The sequence below is a fragment of the Lepidochelys kempii genome, chromosome 7 (assembly GCF_965140265.1).
Source record: "Lepidochelys kempii isolate rLepKem1 chromosome 7, rLepKem1.hap2, whole genome shotgun sequence".
NCBI classification, from domain to species: domain Eukaryota; kingdom Metazoa; phylum Chordata; order Testudines; family Cheloniidae; genus Lepidochelys; species Lepidochelys kempii.
In genome coordinates, this window is record NC_133262.1 from 54,272,742 (window position 1) to 54,287,967 (window position 15,226).

The 15,226-nt window shown below is 50.8% G+C and overlaps 1 protein-coding gene across 1 annotated transcript in view; it reads right to left on the reverse strand.

Moving 5' to 3' along the window:
* Positions 1-10,255: 10,255 nt before the first annotated feature.
* Positions 10,256-15,226, reverse strand: part of SYNPO2L (synaptopodin 2 like) — a 62,075-nt gene continuing 57,104 nt past the window's right edge. The window contains exon 4 of the mRNA XM_073354753.1: positions 10,256-12,582. Within this exon, the coding sequence (XP_073210854.1) occupies positions 10,256-12,582 (2,327 nt within the window). The remainder of the gene's footprint in view (positions 12,583-15,226) is intronic.

Below are 15,226 nucleotides of genomic sequence, written 5' to 3' on the forward strand. Positions count from 1 at the left end.
CTTTCCCTGTACACCTGGCCAGTGCATCCAAGTTCAGAGTGCTGTCCAGAGCGGTCACAATGGTGTACTGTGGGATAGCTCCCGGAGGCCAATACCTTCGAATTGCATCCACACTAACCCTAATTCGAAAGGGCAATGTCGATTTCAGCGCTAATCCCCTCGTTGGAAAGGAGTATAGAAATCGGTTTTAAGAGCCCTTTATATTGAAAAAAGTGGCTTCATTGCGTGGATGGGTGCAGGGTTAATTCAATTTAACCCTGCTAAATCGGACATAAATTCGTACTGTAGATCCTGAGGAGCAAGAAGTAACACAACAGAGTATGCAAGAAGCAGAGATTTGGGAATCCATGCCCGGGGGTGCAAAGGGAGGCCAGTGTTTTGGGAACTTGCCTGTTCCCTTGTATTAAAAAAGCCAGACATTTCAATATTACCTTTCCTTTTGGGACTTCTAAGGAGGCATTACAGCATAATTGGCACTGACAAAATACGAATTGTTAATACCAACATCATGTCTGTCCTCCTTTATGGAGCAGAGTCACAGAAATCTACCTCAGAAATTAATAAGATCAATTCATTCCAAAGTAAATGAAAGAGCCTAAGAGTCCATTGGAAAGAGGTTTTGCAACATCAGAAATTCTAAGTAGAGCAAACCAATCTAAACCATCAAATATAATAAGACAACAACAATGAACATTGTTAGGGCGTAAGGATACCACGAATGCAACTGACACAGAAAGTGATAATATGGACAAGCCTTGGAGATAGAAGGAGAGCAACCTAAAGAAACATTACACAGAACAGTAGAGAAAGGAGCTAAATCCATCAACATGACACTCAGAAGCCTGAACACACAAGACCAGAATAAATTATGGAAACTGGTGGACGCCCTACACACCTGAGGTGGTGGGAAGATAAAGATAATGACGATTCCAGCCCTGCTGTGCTAGACATCCACTTTTATTATACAGCACCCAATCGCACCCTCCGCCCTTCATCATTCATTCTAATAGCAGCTGCTGAGTTCCCCTGCCCATTAAAACACCCACACAAGAGTTAATCTGTATGTGCAGTCATCACAAGGCATTGCTCTCAGGTGGCTGCCCAGGGTCATGGAGGCTGCCACCATTAATAACAGGGGGAGTGATCTACAGGCATTCTGCTTCCATGCGGAGGTGTGTCAGAAACGAGCTCACCTCTGCTCTTTTGTCTGTGCATCTCCACTCTATGGGACAATAGGGCGAGGGAGATGCTCAGTAACTCGCTGAAATGCTCATGAAAACCCCTTCAAAGGTTGCCTGAAAGGTGATCTGCAAAGAAAAATGAGTTCAGCTGCTTTTTGATTGCTTCTTTATGGCTGATTTAAGAAGAGGCTGAAAGAGGCATATTAAAAAATCATCCTTGAGCACTAGAAATTCACATCCTAGTTAAGTGGAGAATTAGCAAAAGGGTGATATCAGAAGAGCCAAGAGAGAGGAAGCTGAGCAATTGAAAGGGGAAGTGATTTCTATCTGGACTGTTTGTTTTCACTAATATCCATCTAACTTCAATGCCTACGTAAGCTTTTTGAATGAAGAAAGCCTTTGTTAAAGACTTGACACCCACATACACAAGCCCCATTTAAAAAACTCCATTGCAAGTCACCTTTAATATTGGAACAGGAGAAAAGAATGTATCCCACAACTGTACTATGGGGAGCAGCATGGACCAAGAGCTCAGCCAGAGAGGACACAGGAATTGCCAGAGCAGACCCAAAGGCCATCAAGCCCAGTGTCTGCTCTCTGACTGTAGCCACCACCAGAGCTGTTGGAGGAAGAGGCACAAAATCCCAGAGTGGGCACTTCTGGAATAATTTCCCTGTATCAACATGTTGCCTCATCCAGCATCAGATCCTGCCTCAGCCTCTGTTTCTCTCCTTGCCCAGGAAACCAAACCTCCATAACTGGCACTATTGTAGCCTTTTATTCTATTTAATGTTAATTGTATCTAAGTGGGTTCAGCTCTGGCGGCTACAGTCCCAAGTTCAACAGAGTTACCTCTGTTTGTTCTAAATTTAGAGTTCATAGGAACAGATGAAACCATAGGCAAATAACACATACAATTACAAGAGCATCTGGGATCTTTTAGTAATTTTATTAAAGTTAACAACAAAGCTATAAGTGTCACAGCATATACAATTCCTATAGACACATACGGTGAACTAGTTATACCTACAGACATACTCACATCCTCCTAGATGGTGTTAGAGTCCGTTGGCCCTCTCATGGATTGACCATCAATATGGGAGTGGTTCCTGCTGGAGTTTCCCATAGGAAGCCCAATTTCCCTGCTCTGGGCACCCCTTTTTATACTATGAGTCTTTCTATACCTACATTCTGCACACGTACATGAAAGTGTCAACCCTTGCTTTCTTATTGGTTTGTGTCCCCTGGAAACACAAGGGACCCCAAATTCTATAGGCTGGGTAGGTTCTTGTCAACATTGACGTACCACCTTTGTCTTAGGTTAGGGCACATGTTAGAGACAATATTTGTTGTTACAGGATTTTATGATTTAATTTTAATCTTCCCTGCTATACTTTTGCAATATTACTGGTTAGTACCTCTTTCCCACCATCTTTTCGGTTATTTCTCAGTCATTGTCTTGAGACGTCATTTCTTGTCTCTAAGGCCTAAAATATCTAAGCTAGAGTCCTGCAGGCCTTGGCCTACAGGCTTTTGCATTTCAGCTTGTCTTAGTCATGTCTACTACATAGTTCCTCTAAACACTGATTAATCTTATACTTCTATAATCCTACAAATAAACTCTAATTAACATACAGTGAATATATGTAACATAACATTGATTAATCATAACATCACATGATAAATGGATACTAAACTAAAAGCATTGGCTACACTATTGAAGTGCTCTCTCCTTCTGAGATGTGGTTTATTAGCCCAAAGTTAGCATTGCCTCACCTTCTCTGGCTCAGCAGTCCTGCTTAAGGGTTTTGCCCCCTGCAGGTAGCTCCAGCCAGGCCTTTCCCTCAGGCTGCTAGTGATAACTTCTTCCCTGTTCCTCCCTGACACCGGAGCTCCTGCAGATGCCTCCCTGAAGATCTCTCTCCTCTTTATCCTCATATCAGGACATTAGGCCTCAGCACATGCACTCTACACTTCTCTGATCTCACTGCCAGACCCACTCTGGGGCTCCCCATGCTTGTCTTAGTCTCTGGTGTCTCGCTTCACTCTCTGGGGGACCAGGTTCCCAGGAAGCCCCAGTTCAAGGCTCCCATCACATGAAGTCTGGCTGCCTGACCTAATCCCATCACCTAGATGGCAGAAGACTAGATACAAGTGGGACTGACTCCAAATCCTCCTAAAGTATAGCCCACACTGTGACACTGCCCGGTGGGGAAGTTTTTTTTCAACCCCCCATCCCAGGCAGTGGTTGGTTTTAAAGCCTGAAGTATCAAGGTTATTTTTATTATTTTTAAATGTATGTAAGTGTTAAATCCTTTTATAACTCTGGATGTTCTCATCATCCACATACATCTCCAGCCCTTTTCTTGACTCCTGCTAATCTCTTGGCCTCAACAATATCTTGTGGCAATGAGTTCCATAGGCTAATTGTGGGTTCTGTCACCATAACATTTCCTTCCATCAGTTTTAAATGTGCTGCTTAGAGTATTAAGCAGGCATCTCTTGGACTTTTATAAATAAAAGGGAATAAAAAATATAATTTCATCTTCATTGTGTGGTTTTTCTGTACAGTGAGATCAAATGGAATATGCAGGGAAGGTAGGCGTGGTTTGGCAGCTGTAGTATCTGAACAAATCAAGTGACAAAGGCAATGAGTAAAGTGCATATCAGAAGTTTATTCCTCTGCACAAACAAGTGTAAAGTGACTGTAAGTCAAAAACACAAAAGAAAACTATTTCCATACATATAGAAGCCAAACTTGGTTCTCCTTCCAGGGTCACTACCCCTCAGTTCTTTCCCCTCTCTGAACACTGACAAATTTCTTCCCAGGAGCACAGGGGAATTGCTAGACCCTTCAGGAGGAGGGGAGCAAAATCTAGCTAGGGAACAATCCTTGGTTGTACCGGACTAGTGTGTGATAAACAAAGGGGAAAACAAAAGGGAGCATTCCTACAGGTGTCCCTAGTGCGGTGGTGCCTAGGCCAGGGGTGTGTGGAAGTGACAGGGAGATGACACTGCTTACCTTCAGGGCACAGCTAACAACATCTCAGTTGTTATCCATCAAGAGCAGCTACAAACTCCATTGCCACCCCCTCCCCAAACCCCTCTTCAGGGGGCTATGTCCTCCAGTTATCTAGTCCCAAATACTCCTGCTATGGAGAGAGGGGGGTGCTGAATCCCACGGGAGAACAGACCTGCTCTGCTGCAGGCGATGGGTTATCTGTAGGGCCCTACCAAATTCACAGTCATAAAAAACGCGTCACAGACCATGAAATCTGGTCTTTTGTTTGCTTTTACCCAATACTATACAGATTTCACAGGGGAGACCAGTGTTTCTCAAATTGGGGGTCCTGCCCAAAAGGGAGTTGCATGGGGAGTCATAAGGTTGTTTTATGGGGGTTGCAGTATTGCCACCCTTACTTCTGTGCTGCCTTCAGAGCTGGGCAGCCGGAGAGCAGCAGCTGTTGGCTGGGCATCCAGCTCTGAAGGCAGCCCCCACCCAGCAGCAGAGCAGAAGTAAGGGTGGCGATACCACACCAGGCCATCCTTATTTCTGTGCTGCTGCTGGTGGCGGCGCTGCCTTCACAGAGCTGGGCTCCTGGCCAGCAGCCGCCACTTTCCAGCTGCCCAGCTCTGAAGGCAGCGCCGCCAGCAGCAATGCAGAAGTAAGGGTAGCAGCACCACAACCCCCCCGACAACTCCTTTTTGGGTCAGGACCCCTAAAATTACAACACCATGACATTTCAGATTTAAATAATGGAAATAATGAAATTTATGATTTTTAAAATCCTATGACCGTGAAATTGACCAAAATGGACCATGAATTTGGTAGGGCCCTAGTTATCTGTAGGCGGGAACCCCTGCATCCTTGTTTGGAAGCCTGTCCTCGGCCTATCCTCACTTTCCCACTGGCACACACAGCTGTTCCCTAGTCTTGTTCCTGCTCTCCTATCATCAAGACTCAGGGGAGGGGAATGGGGAGCAGCTGCGATGGCCAAAGGCAGTTGCTTCTTCTTACCAGACTCATATGCGACATCTCCACCTCAGCCAGCCCATTAGCTCACAGCTTCTGGTCAGAGCCACCAGCGCTAGGCATAAACAGACTAAGCAATTGCTTAGGGCCCAAAGCAGCTCAAGGGGGCTCCCTATTCCCTTTTTATTATGTGTTGGGGGGCACAAATATTCTTGCTTAGGGCCCCCAATGGGCTAGTACTATCTCTGCTGGTGGATGCTACAGTGGGCTCTCCTATCCCGAATACAGGAAGACCTAAATAGCTTTCCCATCTTGCAATCCCTATAATTTTGTAATCTACAAACATGCTAGAGAGAGAAGGGGAAACCATGGGCATCTATAAAATGGACCCCCCACTTCGTATCCAAATGCTCAGTGAGGGTTGGGCCTGTCTCTTTAGCATGGTGGCAACCTGGAACTTTACACAAACTTTCTGCCTAAATACCCAGCGTCTCTAACAACTGGTGAATTTTACAATGAAGCTAGGCTCCAGGCAGAAGTCACAGGGACTGGCCCTCTGAGGGGTCAGGCACCAGCCTCCTACAACAAACTCCACTGAGGAGAATAAGCCAACCCAGATCCACCTAGGGCTGGTTAATGAGATGATTAGCTAGGTGTTATTAATTTATGAAGGGGGCACTCCTAACCCTTGCAGGCCTCGGTGTCTGGGTAGTAATTAACTACCACACAGCTACTCATCTCATAACCATCCCCAGGCAGATCTGGGTTGGCTTATTCTCCTTAGCAGAGCTTGTCACAGGAAGGCTGGTGCCTGGCCCTTCAGAGAGCCCCCCCACGTGACAGCAAGCTTCCCTGTTTTTGGCAAGTGGTCATGAGAGGGGTAACTGGCTTCCCCAGATTAGTTATGGGATGGAGCCATGAACCACTCCACCCCACTTCCTGTTCTAGTTGAGGGAGTTTTTTTTCCCTGCTCTGGTGTGAGGTAGTGAAATAACATCAGTAAGTTCCCAGCTGCAGTCCCGGGAGGAGACTCACTTCAGTTGCACTGAATCCCACCTCATGCTAAAAATGCACCTGTTGTATTCTGTCCTGCGACACACCTAGGTCTCTCCTGCATAGATGCTGGCAGTAGAGCAATGGTGCAGGCGGGCACTGTGTAGACTTCTTCCTGGCCCCAGGTACAGCTCAGCTGATGCATATACCTCAGTCCTGATTCACACTTCCTGTCTATTACAGCCCTCAGTCTTGGCGGCAGATTCCCTTGTTGCTCCACTCCTGATCCTTGCCTTAATACAGGTGGACAATGGTGGGGTCATGGTGTGACATTCACTGATGTCAGCAAAACGCTAGGCTGAGAGCCATCTGAGACTCCTCTAACTTGGTTCTGAATACAGATTTGACTCCAGGTTGCTAGGGGTGAAAGTCCTAATCCAATGCACAACCCCCACCCTCCCTGTTCTCATCTCTTACTCTCACATTAGTACATTGCTCCATATTAGGTCTCCAGCTAGGTCAGATCAAGTCACCATTAATCCCAGTTTCAGATACTCCCTCTTCCTGAGACCCTTGAGTGCCAAACTGAAGCTCCCAACACAGTCACTCCCTGAGAACATGCCCACTCTCCTCTGGGTAATTCTCTGACAGCCAGTGGTATTAGAGCAACCCCTTGCTTTTCTAAGGGTCTGTCTTCATGAGGGAGTTAACTCTAGCTTTTCACAGCTGTTGCCCCAACCTCATTCCTGTCCACATACAAAACGCTGGCTGTTATCTGAGTTTAATGGTGCTTCCCACCAGGGCTAATTAACTCATTGTGACTCTATAAACTAAAGCCCAGGTCAGGCTTTTACTTTGCAGTGTGGACTGAACCATTTGATTATTAATAGTCCTCCAGCACCTTCCCCCAGTTCCTCCTGTGTGCCCAGAAGGAGAAAAAAGTTCTCCCTAAATGTTCTGGGAAAGAATCACCCAGCAGCTCAGGTTACTGCCACGCAGAAAGCCATGAGCTCTGGCCCTTGAAGTCCTAACAACACACATGGGAGAGTGCAGTACCACTGAGGACACTAACTCAGGTAAGGCCTCACAGCATGGCTGCTCACACCCAGCCTAGGCTAATACTGGAGGCTCTGACCCTGGTGCAAATCACCTGAGCTGCACCAGGGCTCATTAACGAAGGGTCCTTTGGGAAGTTCCCCTCGGCCCTGCTGGTGGCTGCTGGGCTGGTGAGTGAAGTCTGGTTGCCACTGCCTCAGAGCCCCCAGTGGAAGGTGCACTATAAGCTCTGGGCCCGGGACACAGTGGCCCAGCTGGATAGGGGTGAATGTGAATGGAGCTGGCATGAGGATACATCTATTTTATTTTGATTTTGTTCCATCTATCCCAATGATGGAGCTGCCTCTCATTGTGTTAGGTTCCCCCACTCTCTCTGTCCCAGCAGACCATTGGGATGAGGTACCAGAAAGCTCTAGAACCACGTACCAATGGGACATTCAGGAGCTCTAGTCTCTCATTGCAAAGGGGTCTACATCATCGTGCCTGGCCACACTGGGCTTGAGACCATGTGTAGAAAGCGAGTTTGGGTTTGGTTTTGGTTTAAGTGCTGTTCCTGCCAAACTGTTTTCAGACCCAGTTTGGTTGGCTGGTGGAAACAGGGCTGTTCTGTGCTCTCCTCTGAGCTCACTTCTCTGCCTGAACCGAACCCCGTTTTGCTGATCCCAAACTTTAGATCAGTCTCCCTTAATCTCGGATCAGAATTCAAAGGAAGGAGTATGTCTGCTGACTTGGAGACAGCTCACAGCCTGGGCTAGGCGTTCATAGCTTAGGCCTGGTCTACACTTAACACATATAAAAAGAAAAGGAGGACTTGTGGCACCTTAGAGACTAACCCATTTATTTGAGCATAAGCTTTCGTGAGCTACAGCATCCGATGAAGTGAGCCGTAGCTCACAAAAGCTCATGCTCAAATAAATTGGTTAGTCTCTAAGGTGCCACAAGTCCTCCTTTTCATTTTGCGAATACAGACTAACACGGCTGCTACTCTGAAACTTAACACATATGTTAACATAGCTGAGCCACTCAGCAGTGTGAAAAATCCAGACCCCCTGAGCACCATAGCTATGCCGGCCTAACTTCTGGTAAAGATGGAAGAATGCTTCTGTCAACCTAGCTACTGATGCCTGGGGAGGTTCCTACAGCAATAGAAAACCCTCTTCTGCTGCAGTAGTCTGCAGCACAGCTACAGCGCTGTAGCCAGGCCACTGTAGTGCAGTCATGGCCCTAGTCCTTGGAGGTCACTGGGGGTGTGTAGAGGGGGGTGGGTTTGTGAATTCAATGGTGGTGACCCCACTCCCACCCCCTTAGCTTCAGCAGTATGCAGTGGGCGGTGCTTTCTCCTGTCTGCAGGATCAGGCTAGGAAAGCAGCTGAAACAAGAGGGAGGGGGCAAGGTTGAAGAGCAGGAAGGCAGACTGCGGGAAATGTGCAACCCAGAGCTCAGCACGCACCCACCACCCATGGCCCTTGCTGATACCCTGCATGGCTGCCTGGGGGAGTGGAGTGCTTCCTTGTCACTAGGGTGACCAGATGTCCCGATTTTATAGGGACAGTCCCGATATTTGGGACTTTTTCTTATATAGGTACCGATTATCCCCCATCCCCGTCCCGATTTTTCACATTTGCCATCTGGTTACCCTACTTGTCACATGCTCTTGGTGTAGGGAAGAGTCCACGCACTGCTCAGGTGGCTGAGGCTATCCTACCCTAAACCAAGCCATGAAAGGGATGACTAACCACGTGTCCCCAGTGCCAGCAGGGGAGAGCTGTGCAGGTGAGTGACTGATGCTTCCCAGGGGATTTTAGGCTATTCTGTAACTATCAAACCCTCTGGAGAAGCTCTAACATGGGTCTCCTCATGCACTACTCCTCTTCTCCCCATTGCCTCCAGCTGGGCTGGGTCAGCCCACATGAGGGGCCGACCTTCCCAGCTGAGCAAAGAGTCCTCAGGGGAACTTCACATTGCTCATCGCCTCCACTCCAGCAGCCACAACTCCTGCCAGAGTGGAGACTGACCCAAAAAGCTGGTGTGTGAATCTAAAGTCAGCCCCAGCACCACTACAAGCCAGCTCTGCACTTTCCCTCAGAACCATCTCTCCCACATACAGCGTCTGAACTAAACAGTCAGTAGCTGGGCCTTGCTTTGCTCTTCTGGCTTCCCAGGAAACCTCTCCTTCCCTCTCACATTCCTCCAGACTTACCACAGGCCCACATCGACCTTTCAGCCCCTCAAACTGCCCCCTGCTGCTTGGAGCCAGCTGGGATCAGCTACCTGCGTGAAGGGCTCCAGGAAGCTGAAAATCGCAGCAGGGGACCCTGCTGGCTTCTCAAACACAGCCCTGGCTGCTGGAAGAGCATGTGCACTCCATGGCTGTCCTGAGCAGGGCGAGCAGAAGGCTGTGAGTTTGAGCAGATGCCCACATCCCCTTCCCGTCCCAGTGTCCCCTGAAGCACCTGCTGCTCCCCTGCAGAGGCAGGCCTGGGGAACGTTGTCTCATTTCTCAATTCACTGGGGTAGGGGGCAACCCTGGGTTTCAGTCATGTCTCTGCCACAAACTTCCCATGTGAGCCTGGGTGGGACCCTTCTGTGCGCAGTGCCTTGTTATCTGCAGCAATGGGATGGCTCCTGCCTTACTGGGGCACTGAAAGGGTTAACAGGGTCTTGTTTCTAAAGCCCACTGGAGTGCTACCCACCCCTTAGCATGACAGTCTGCCCCTCCCATTCCCCTGGCCCCAGAAACTGGGTTTCATTGCCGTGCAGCTGTGGGCAGAAGCAGGCTGGAGACTATTGCCCTGTCTCTTCTTTCCTCCTGAGTCCTCTGGTTCTAGCCACAGCTGGGAAAGCTCATAGTGATGCTGCCAGGCTGAAAACAAAGGGGGATGGGGGGCCAGGAAGGGAGTTCCCCCCCAACCCCCTCCCCCTTTCTGCCTTTTGCTTCACACACCCCAATTTATTGAGCTCACTTTAAAGAAAGCCCAAGGAAACTATCTCGGTTGGACACCCAGTCGCGCCCGTGGGGGAAGGGATGCGGGGGAGGGGGACAGGTCCTGGTTCACTGGTGCCCAGAGCCTGGCCTCCACACATGCGCCTGCATCCCAGTTTTGGCTGCTGAGAACCTGGGTCTAGCTACCTGGAACCCGGAGGAGGAGGCTGGGCGTGGGGGAGTCCCTTGGCCCATCTGCCTGAGCTCTGGGGAGCTTTCATACAGCTTTGGGGTCTGGCTGGGACTGGCCTGGAAAGGGGCAGGGGTGGACGGTGCGGAGGAGGTCATGTCCGTCCTCCACACTGGCTCGTCCAGCGTGGTGGCAGAGCGGGGAGTGAGGACTGTGGGTGCCAGGCTGCTCAAAGTGGGCATGGGAGCAGGTGTGGAAAACCGCCGAATCTCATAGGTCCTGGCTGTTTTCACAGGCGCCTGCTTGGCTGGGGTGAAAGACAAGCTGGATTGCTGGGCTGGCTGGGGCAGAGGGTTTTGTGTGTTAGCGCTCGAGGGCTCCCCAAAACAGAACATGGCTGACTTTAGCTGGTAGGGTTGGTGGCGCATGAAATCAATGGCCTTGATCCCTGATTTCTGGCTGGGTGCCTTTTTCACTTTGCTCTCTGCTTTGCTAGCCTGAGACTTGCTTGCTGCCAGGGGGTAGAAGGGGGAATGCAAGGGGTTGTAAGCTATTGGGGGTGGGGCACGGATGTTGGAAGAATACTTCCAGGATGATGGTAGAGAAGGCGTGGGTGAGGGTGCCCTGGGCTTGGAGCCTGGCCTCGGTGCTGCCTCCACCACAAACTTGTCCATGCGGCTCTGTCGCTTGGCAAAAAGCTCTGCCCCTTTGCCCTTCAGCTGTGGCATGTCATGGGCACCGTTTACTAGTCCAACAGAGGCACCTTGCTGCTGAGGCTTAGGAGCCACTGGAGGAGGGGCCTTGAACTTGCGGCCTGAGGACTGCATGAAGTTGCAGGCCTCAGCTCCTAGGCTGAGGAAGTCCTCCTCAGGCCCAGACTCAAAGCCCGCCCCTGGGTGGTCGCCTTTGGGTTTCTCATCCAGGTTCTGCACCAGAGACAGAAGCTCGGGGTTGGGTGAATTCTTCTTCTTCTCTTCTATGGTATTGAACATGGGCTTTTTGCTGCCCCGCCGGCGAGCTTCCTGCAAGATGCCAGTTCGGGGGGCTGGCACTGCAATCCGCTGCTCCCTGGATGTTAAGGGCTCAGAAGCAGGTTGTGGAGTAGCTGGGGAGACAATAGGATACGGCTGGCTTGGTAGCAGAGAGCCGCTCACCACGCTGGGTTGCTGTGGTGCTGGGCTGATATACAAGGAGGAAGAAGCTGTCCCTCGTGGCTGAGGTGTTGCTGCAGCCCCCGCTGGCTTAGAGGGAGTGGTTAGAACAATGGAAGCCGAGGAGGTCATGGCTGGGTTTGTGGGTGTCTTAGTCTCAGGAGCACTTCCGCCTGCGGCTGGCTGTGGTACCCCTGGTGGTGTTGGTCTGCCTGGTGCTGGAATATACAAAGACGTTGAGGAGCTTGCTGGACCGTTGTGAGCCATCGCTGGTGCGGTGGGAGGTGGCACAGGAGTTACTGGTGAGAAAGGTGGAGCAGTGGTGCTCTGCTCCCCCAGACTGCCACCACTTTTCTTGGGAGCCAAAGGCCTGAAGATGACGGAGGAAGTCACAGGACGCTGCCCCGAAAAGCCAAGAGTGAAGGGCCGTGCCGATCTGTTGAAGAGGCCCTCTGTGCCTGGAGACGACTGGGCACCTCCTCCAATGCTGCCCGGTGGAGACTGGACCTGAGCAGAGGTAGATGACGGCAGCTTGCTGGATAACTGCACTGCTTCCACATGGATACTCAGTGGGGCCGTGTTGGCCTTCTGTGGAGTAGGCACTTCCCCGTTCACCATGCTCTGCTTTGGCACGACACCTGGTGGTGGCTGATGGCTCTCTGGCTTCTCAGCTGGAGTTTTCTCCACCGTATACTGACTAGCCCTCTCCCTCTGCTGCTCAAATAACCGTGCTCCTCTGCCAGAGGCTTCACTCAGACCCTGCTGCGTCTGCCCCAGCTGCTGCTCAGATTCCAGCTTGGGCTTTTCAATGTCCAGGTAAGTGTTGTCCCAGTCTGAGTGGTTGGTTAAGCTTCGGGCATCTGAGAAGCCTTCCTCATCAAACTCTGACTCGCTGGTTGGGAAGACACCATCCTCCTCCTCGTAACAGCGGTCCTCGTCAACGCTCCCAAAGCTGACCAGGGTGTACTTCTTAGCCCTCTGCCTGCGCTTCTTGAACATCAGCACGCCCTTGGAGTGGGGGTTTGGCGCATCTGTCAGCAGGGACGCAATCGTCCTGCATTTGGTTTTGGCTTCTTTTACATTCTTCTCCTGTGTGCTCTCACTGCGGTGCAGCTCTGCAAAGGACAAAAGGAGGCAAGTTCAGGGCTCCGTAGAGGACTGGGCTTACAAAGCTTTGGCAACAACTGGACTGAGTGTTTCTGGTGTCCAGACAATGAGAGTCACTCCCACCTCACCCTGATGAGAAAGTTAGGAAAAAATGACTTGAACATAATGAAAATGGCAGCCCTCTCTTTTTCCATGCACACATTGTGGGACGGGCTTCCCCACCTACTGCCAGGGACCCTCACCTTTCGGACAGCCAGCCTGTGGCAGGGGTCAGAGATGGCTCAGTCCCTGTTACCTGCTCAGACCCAGAGCTTTCTCTCAGCAGAGATGGCCAAGGGTCTGACTGAATTTCCTGGGGGGTTGTGTTGTGGATATGTGTCTGCAAAAAATTGTTCCTGGTACTCATCAGGACATTTCACACTGAGTCTAAATCCCCCACTTTGCAATTTGCACTGGGGTGGAACAGCCTGTGATCACCCCTGGGAAGCCCTGCTGGGAGGGCTGGTCAGAGACATGTCCCTCCCTTTTCAGAGCCCTGCTTCCTGGGGGAAGCGGGAATAAGCAGTCCCAGTGCTCCCCAGAATGCAGCAACCACTAGGGTGCGCAGGCCCCGCCCAGCTGTGCAAGGGCAGGAAAGCATCTTGCTCCCACCTCCCTAGCCCCTCGTGGGATGCTTGTGAACTGGGCTGGATAGTGTCAGTGCTGAGTGCTGTGGGCACATTCACTGCCCCCTGAAAGGTGTGATAAGGACAGCACAAAACCTGCAGCCGTGAGAGCAATGTTTCACACTCTCGCATAACCTCTTGCCTGTGCCCAGCCAGGACAGAGTCACTGTGCACATGAGCAGGAATCCCAGCTGCCTGCCCTTCAGAACTGGTCAGCCAGGCCAGAAAGAATCCTTTTGCACAGGCTCTCCCATGGCCTTCGCTGCTGGAAAAGCCAACACCTGTCACGGCCTTGGCTGAAAAACACAGGCTAATCATTTTCCACGGCCTCTGCCAGCCTGCTGACCGCAAACCCCATGGGATGGGACAGTGTGTTCTCTGCCCAGTGTGCAAGGTGAGGGGGGAGGTTTGAAAGAGTCAAGGGTGAACCCAAGGGCAGCTGTGAGAAGAGAGTTCACAGGCACGACTAGAGACTCGTACTCTGAAACCAACAGAAACCTGAAAGAAAAAATAATTCCCAAGTGATTTCTCATTCCTTTTTCTTGTTCCTGACCCTTTCCACTGGGGGAAAAGACCTTTCCCTGCTTCTTGTCTGCCCTGCATCCCTTTAACAGCAGCCTCTGCACTTCAAGCAGCACAGGAGACATGACAAAGATGCTCTCAGTAAGCTTCCACTCGCTCGTCAATAAACGGCATAGCGCTTTCCCCTGTCCTTCGAGCCCCAGCATTCCTGTGGCAGAGACACAACATGCAGCCCTGCTAAGGCAAACCCCACTTGATCTAGTGGGGGGTTGGGGGTGGGAATAGGAGAAAGCACCAATGTACTGCTGAGGAATGCTGCTAGTTCTCCCCAGGACCTGAGCTGTGCAGCCTCACAGATCTCACCTTGGGCCACTTTACCGCAGGGCATTGTTGCAACAGGGAAGAACAGTTGTGGCCAAGTTAGCCCACAATGGGGTGGGCAGCAGCAGCCACAGAGCTTACCTAACCATGATACCAATGAATCCTCTTGGGCCCTCTGAATCTCCCCTGGGGCCGTAGTTTCCCTCTCCCACTTCCCGCCCTCAGGCAGCCCATCTGCAAAGGTCACAAAGCTGTAGCATGTGTCATTTGGTCCCTGCGGCTCCAGGTCACCCCATTCAGGAATATCATCCACTCCCACCCCAGGCTTTTAAAACAGGCTCTGGAATGTCAGAGGGGTTGTGATGCTAGGAAGCTTTCAATAAATCCAATGAAAGACCCTTCACCAGGCTTTCCCTGGAGCCATTTCATAACAAACATCATGGCTCCAGGTTAGCTAAAGCAAGGCAGCTCCGGACAGAGATCCAACAAGGAAAAGGTCAGCTACTTCTCACTCCGTACACAAGAACCAGCCCTCTCTCCTTGCACCTAGAGGGCTGGAAATAATGAACAAAAATGCCAGTGTGCTAATGGGAAAAGAACGGGTGGCCCTTTTGCACTGGCATGTGCTGAGCTAGGAACCCCTCCCCACACTCTTACAGAGTGGGTCAGTTCGGCATCATTGAACCAAGACACGTAGTTCACATCCTTTCACTGCAACTTGGTGCTCCCCTGGCGTTGCCCTTCTGGATTCAGCTGTGGGGGAGCGGGGCCACAGGGCTACAGTCATAACTCAGTTTTGTCTCAGGAAATGAGTCCATCTCAAGTGCACATTAGGGGAGAGCAGTGAGATTTCCCTCACAGAGCAAACCCCCACTGGCTAGTCTCACTCACGCACCCTGTCAAAGGAACCCTGCCTGGCTCAAGTTCTGGTTCCAAACTTGTTGGGGTGAAAAGCAGTGCCCCAGAGATGAATCCAGCCTCATTGTCCAGAAACATTTGCCCTGGGGGCTGTGAGGGGGAGACTTCTGGCATTGGCAAGCCGTGGCTAAGGAGCAGTGCCTTCACATGCTAAGGTCTGTGTAGGCACAGGTGGCAGCAGAGCATCGGGAAGGATCTTAGCTCTGGAGTTTGAGACTTGCAGACC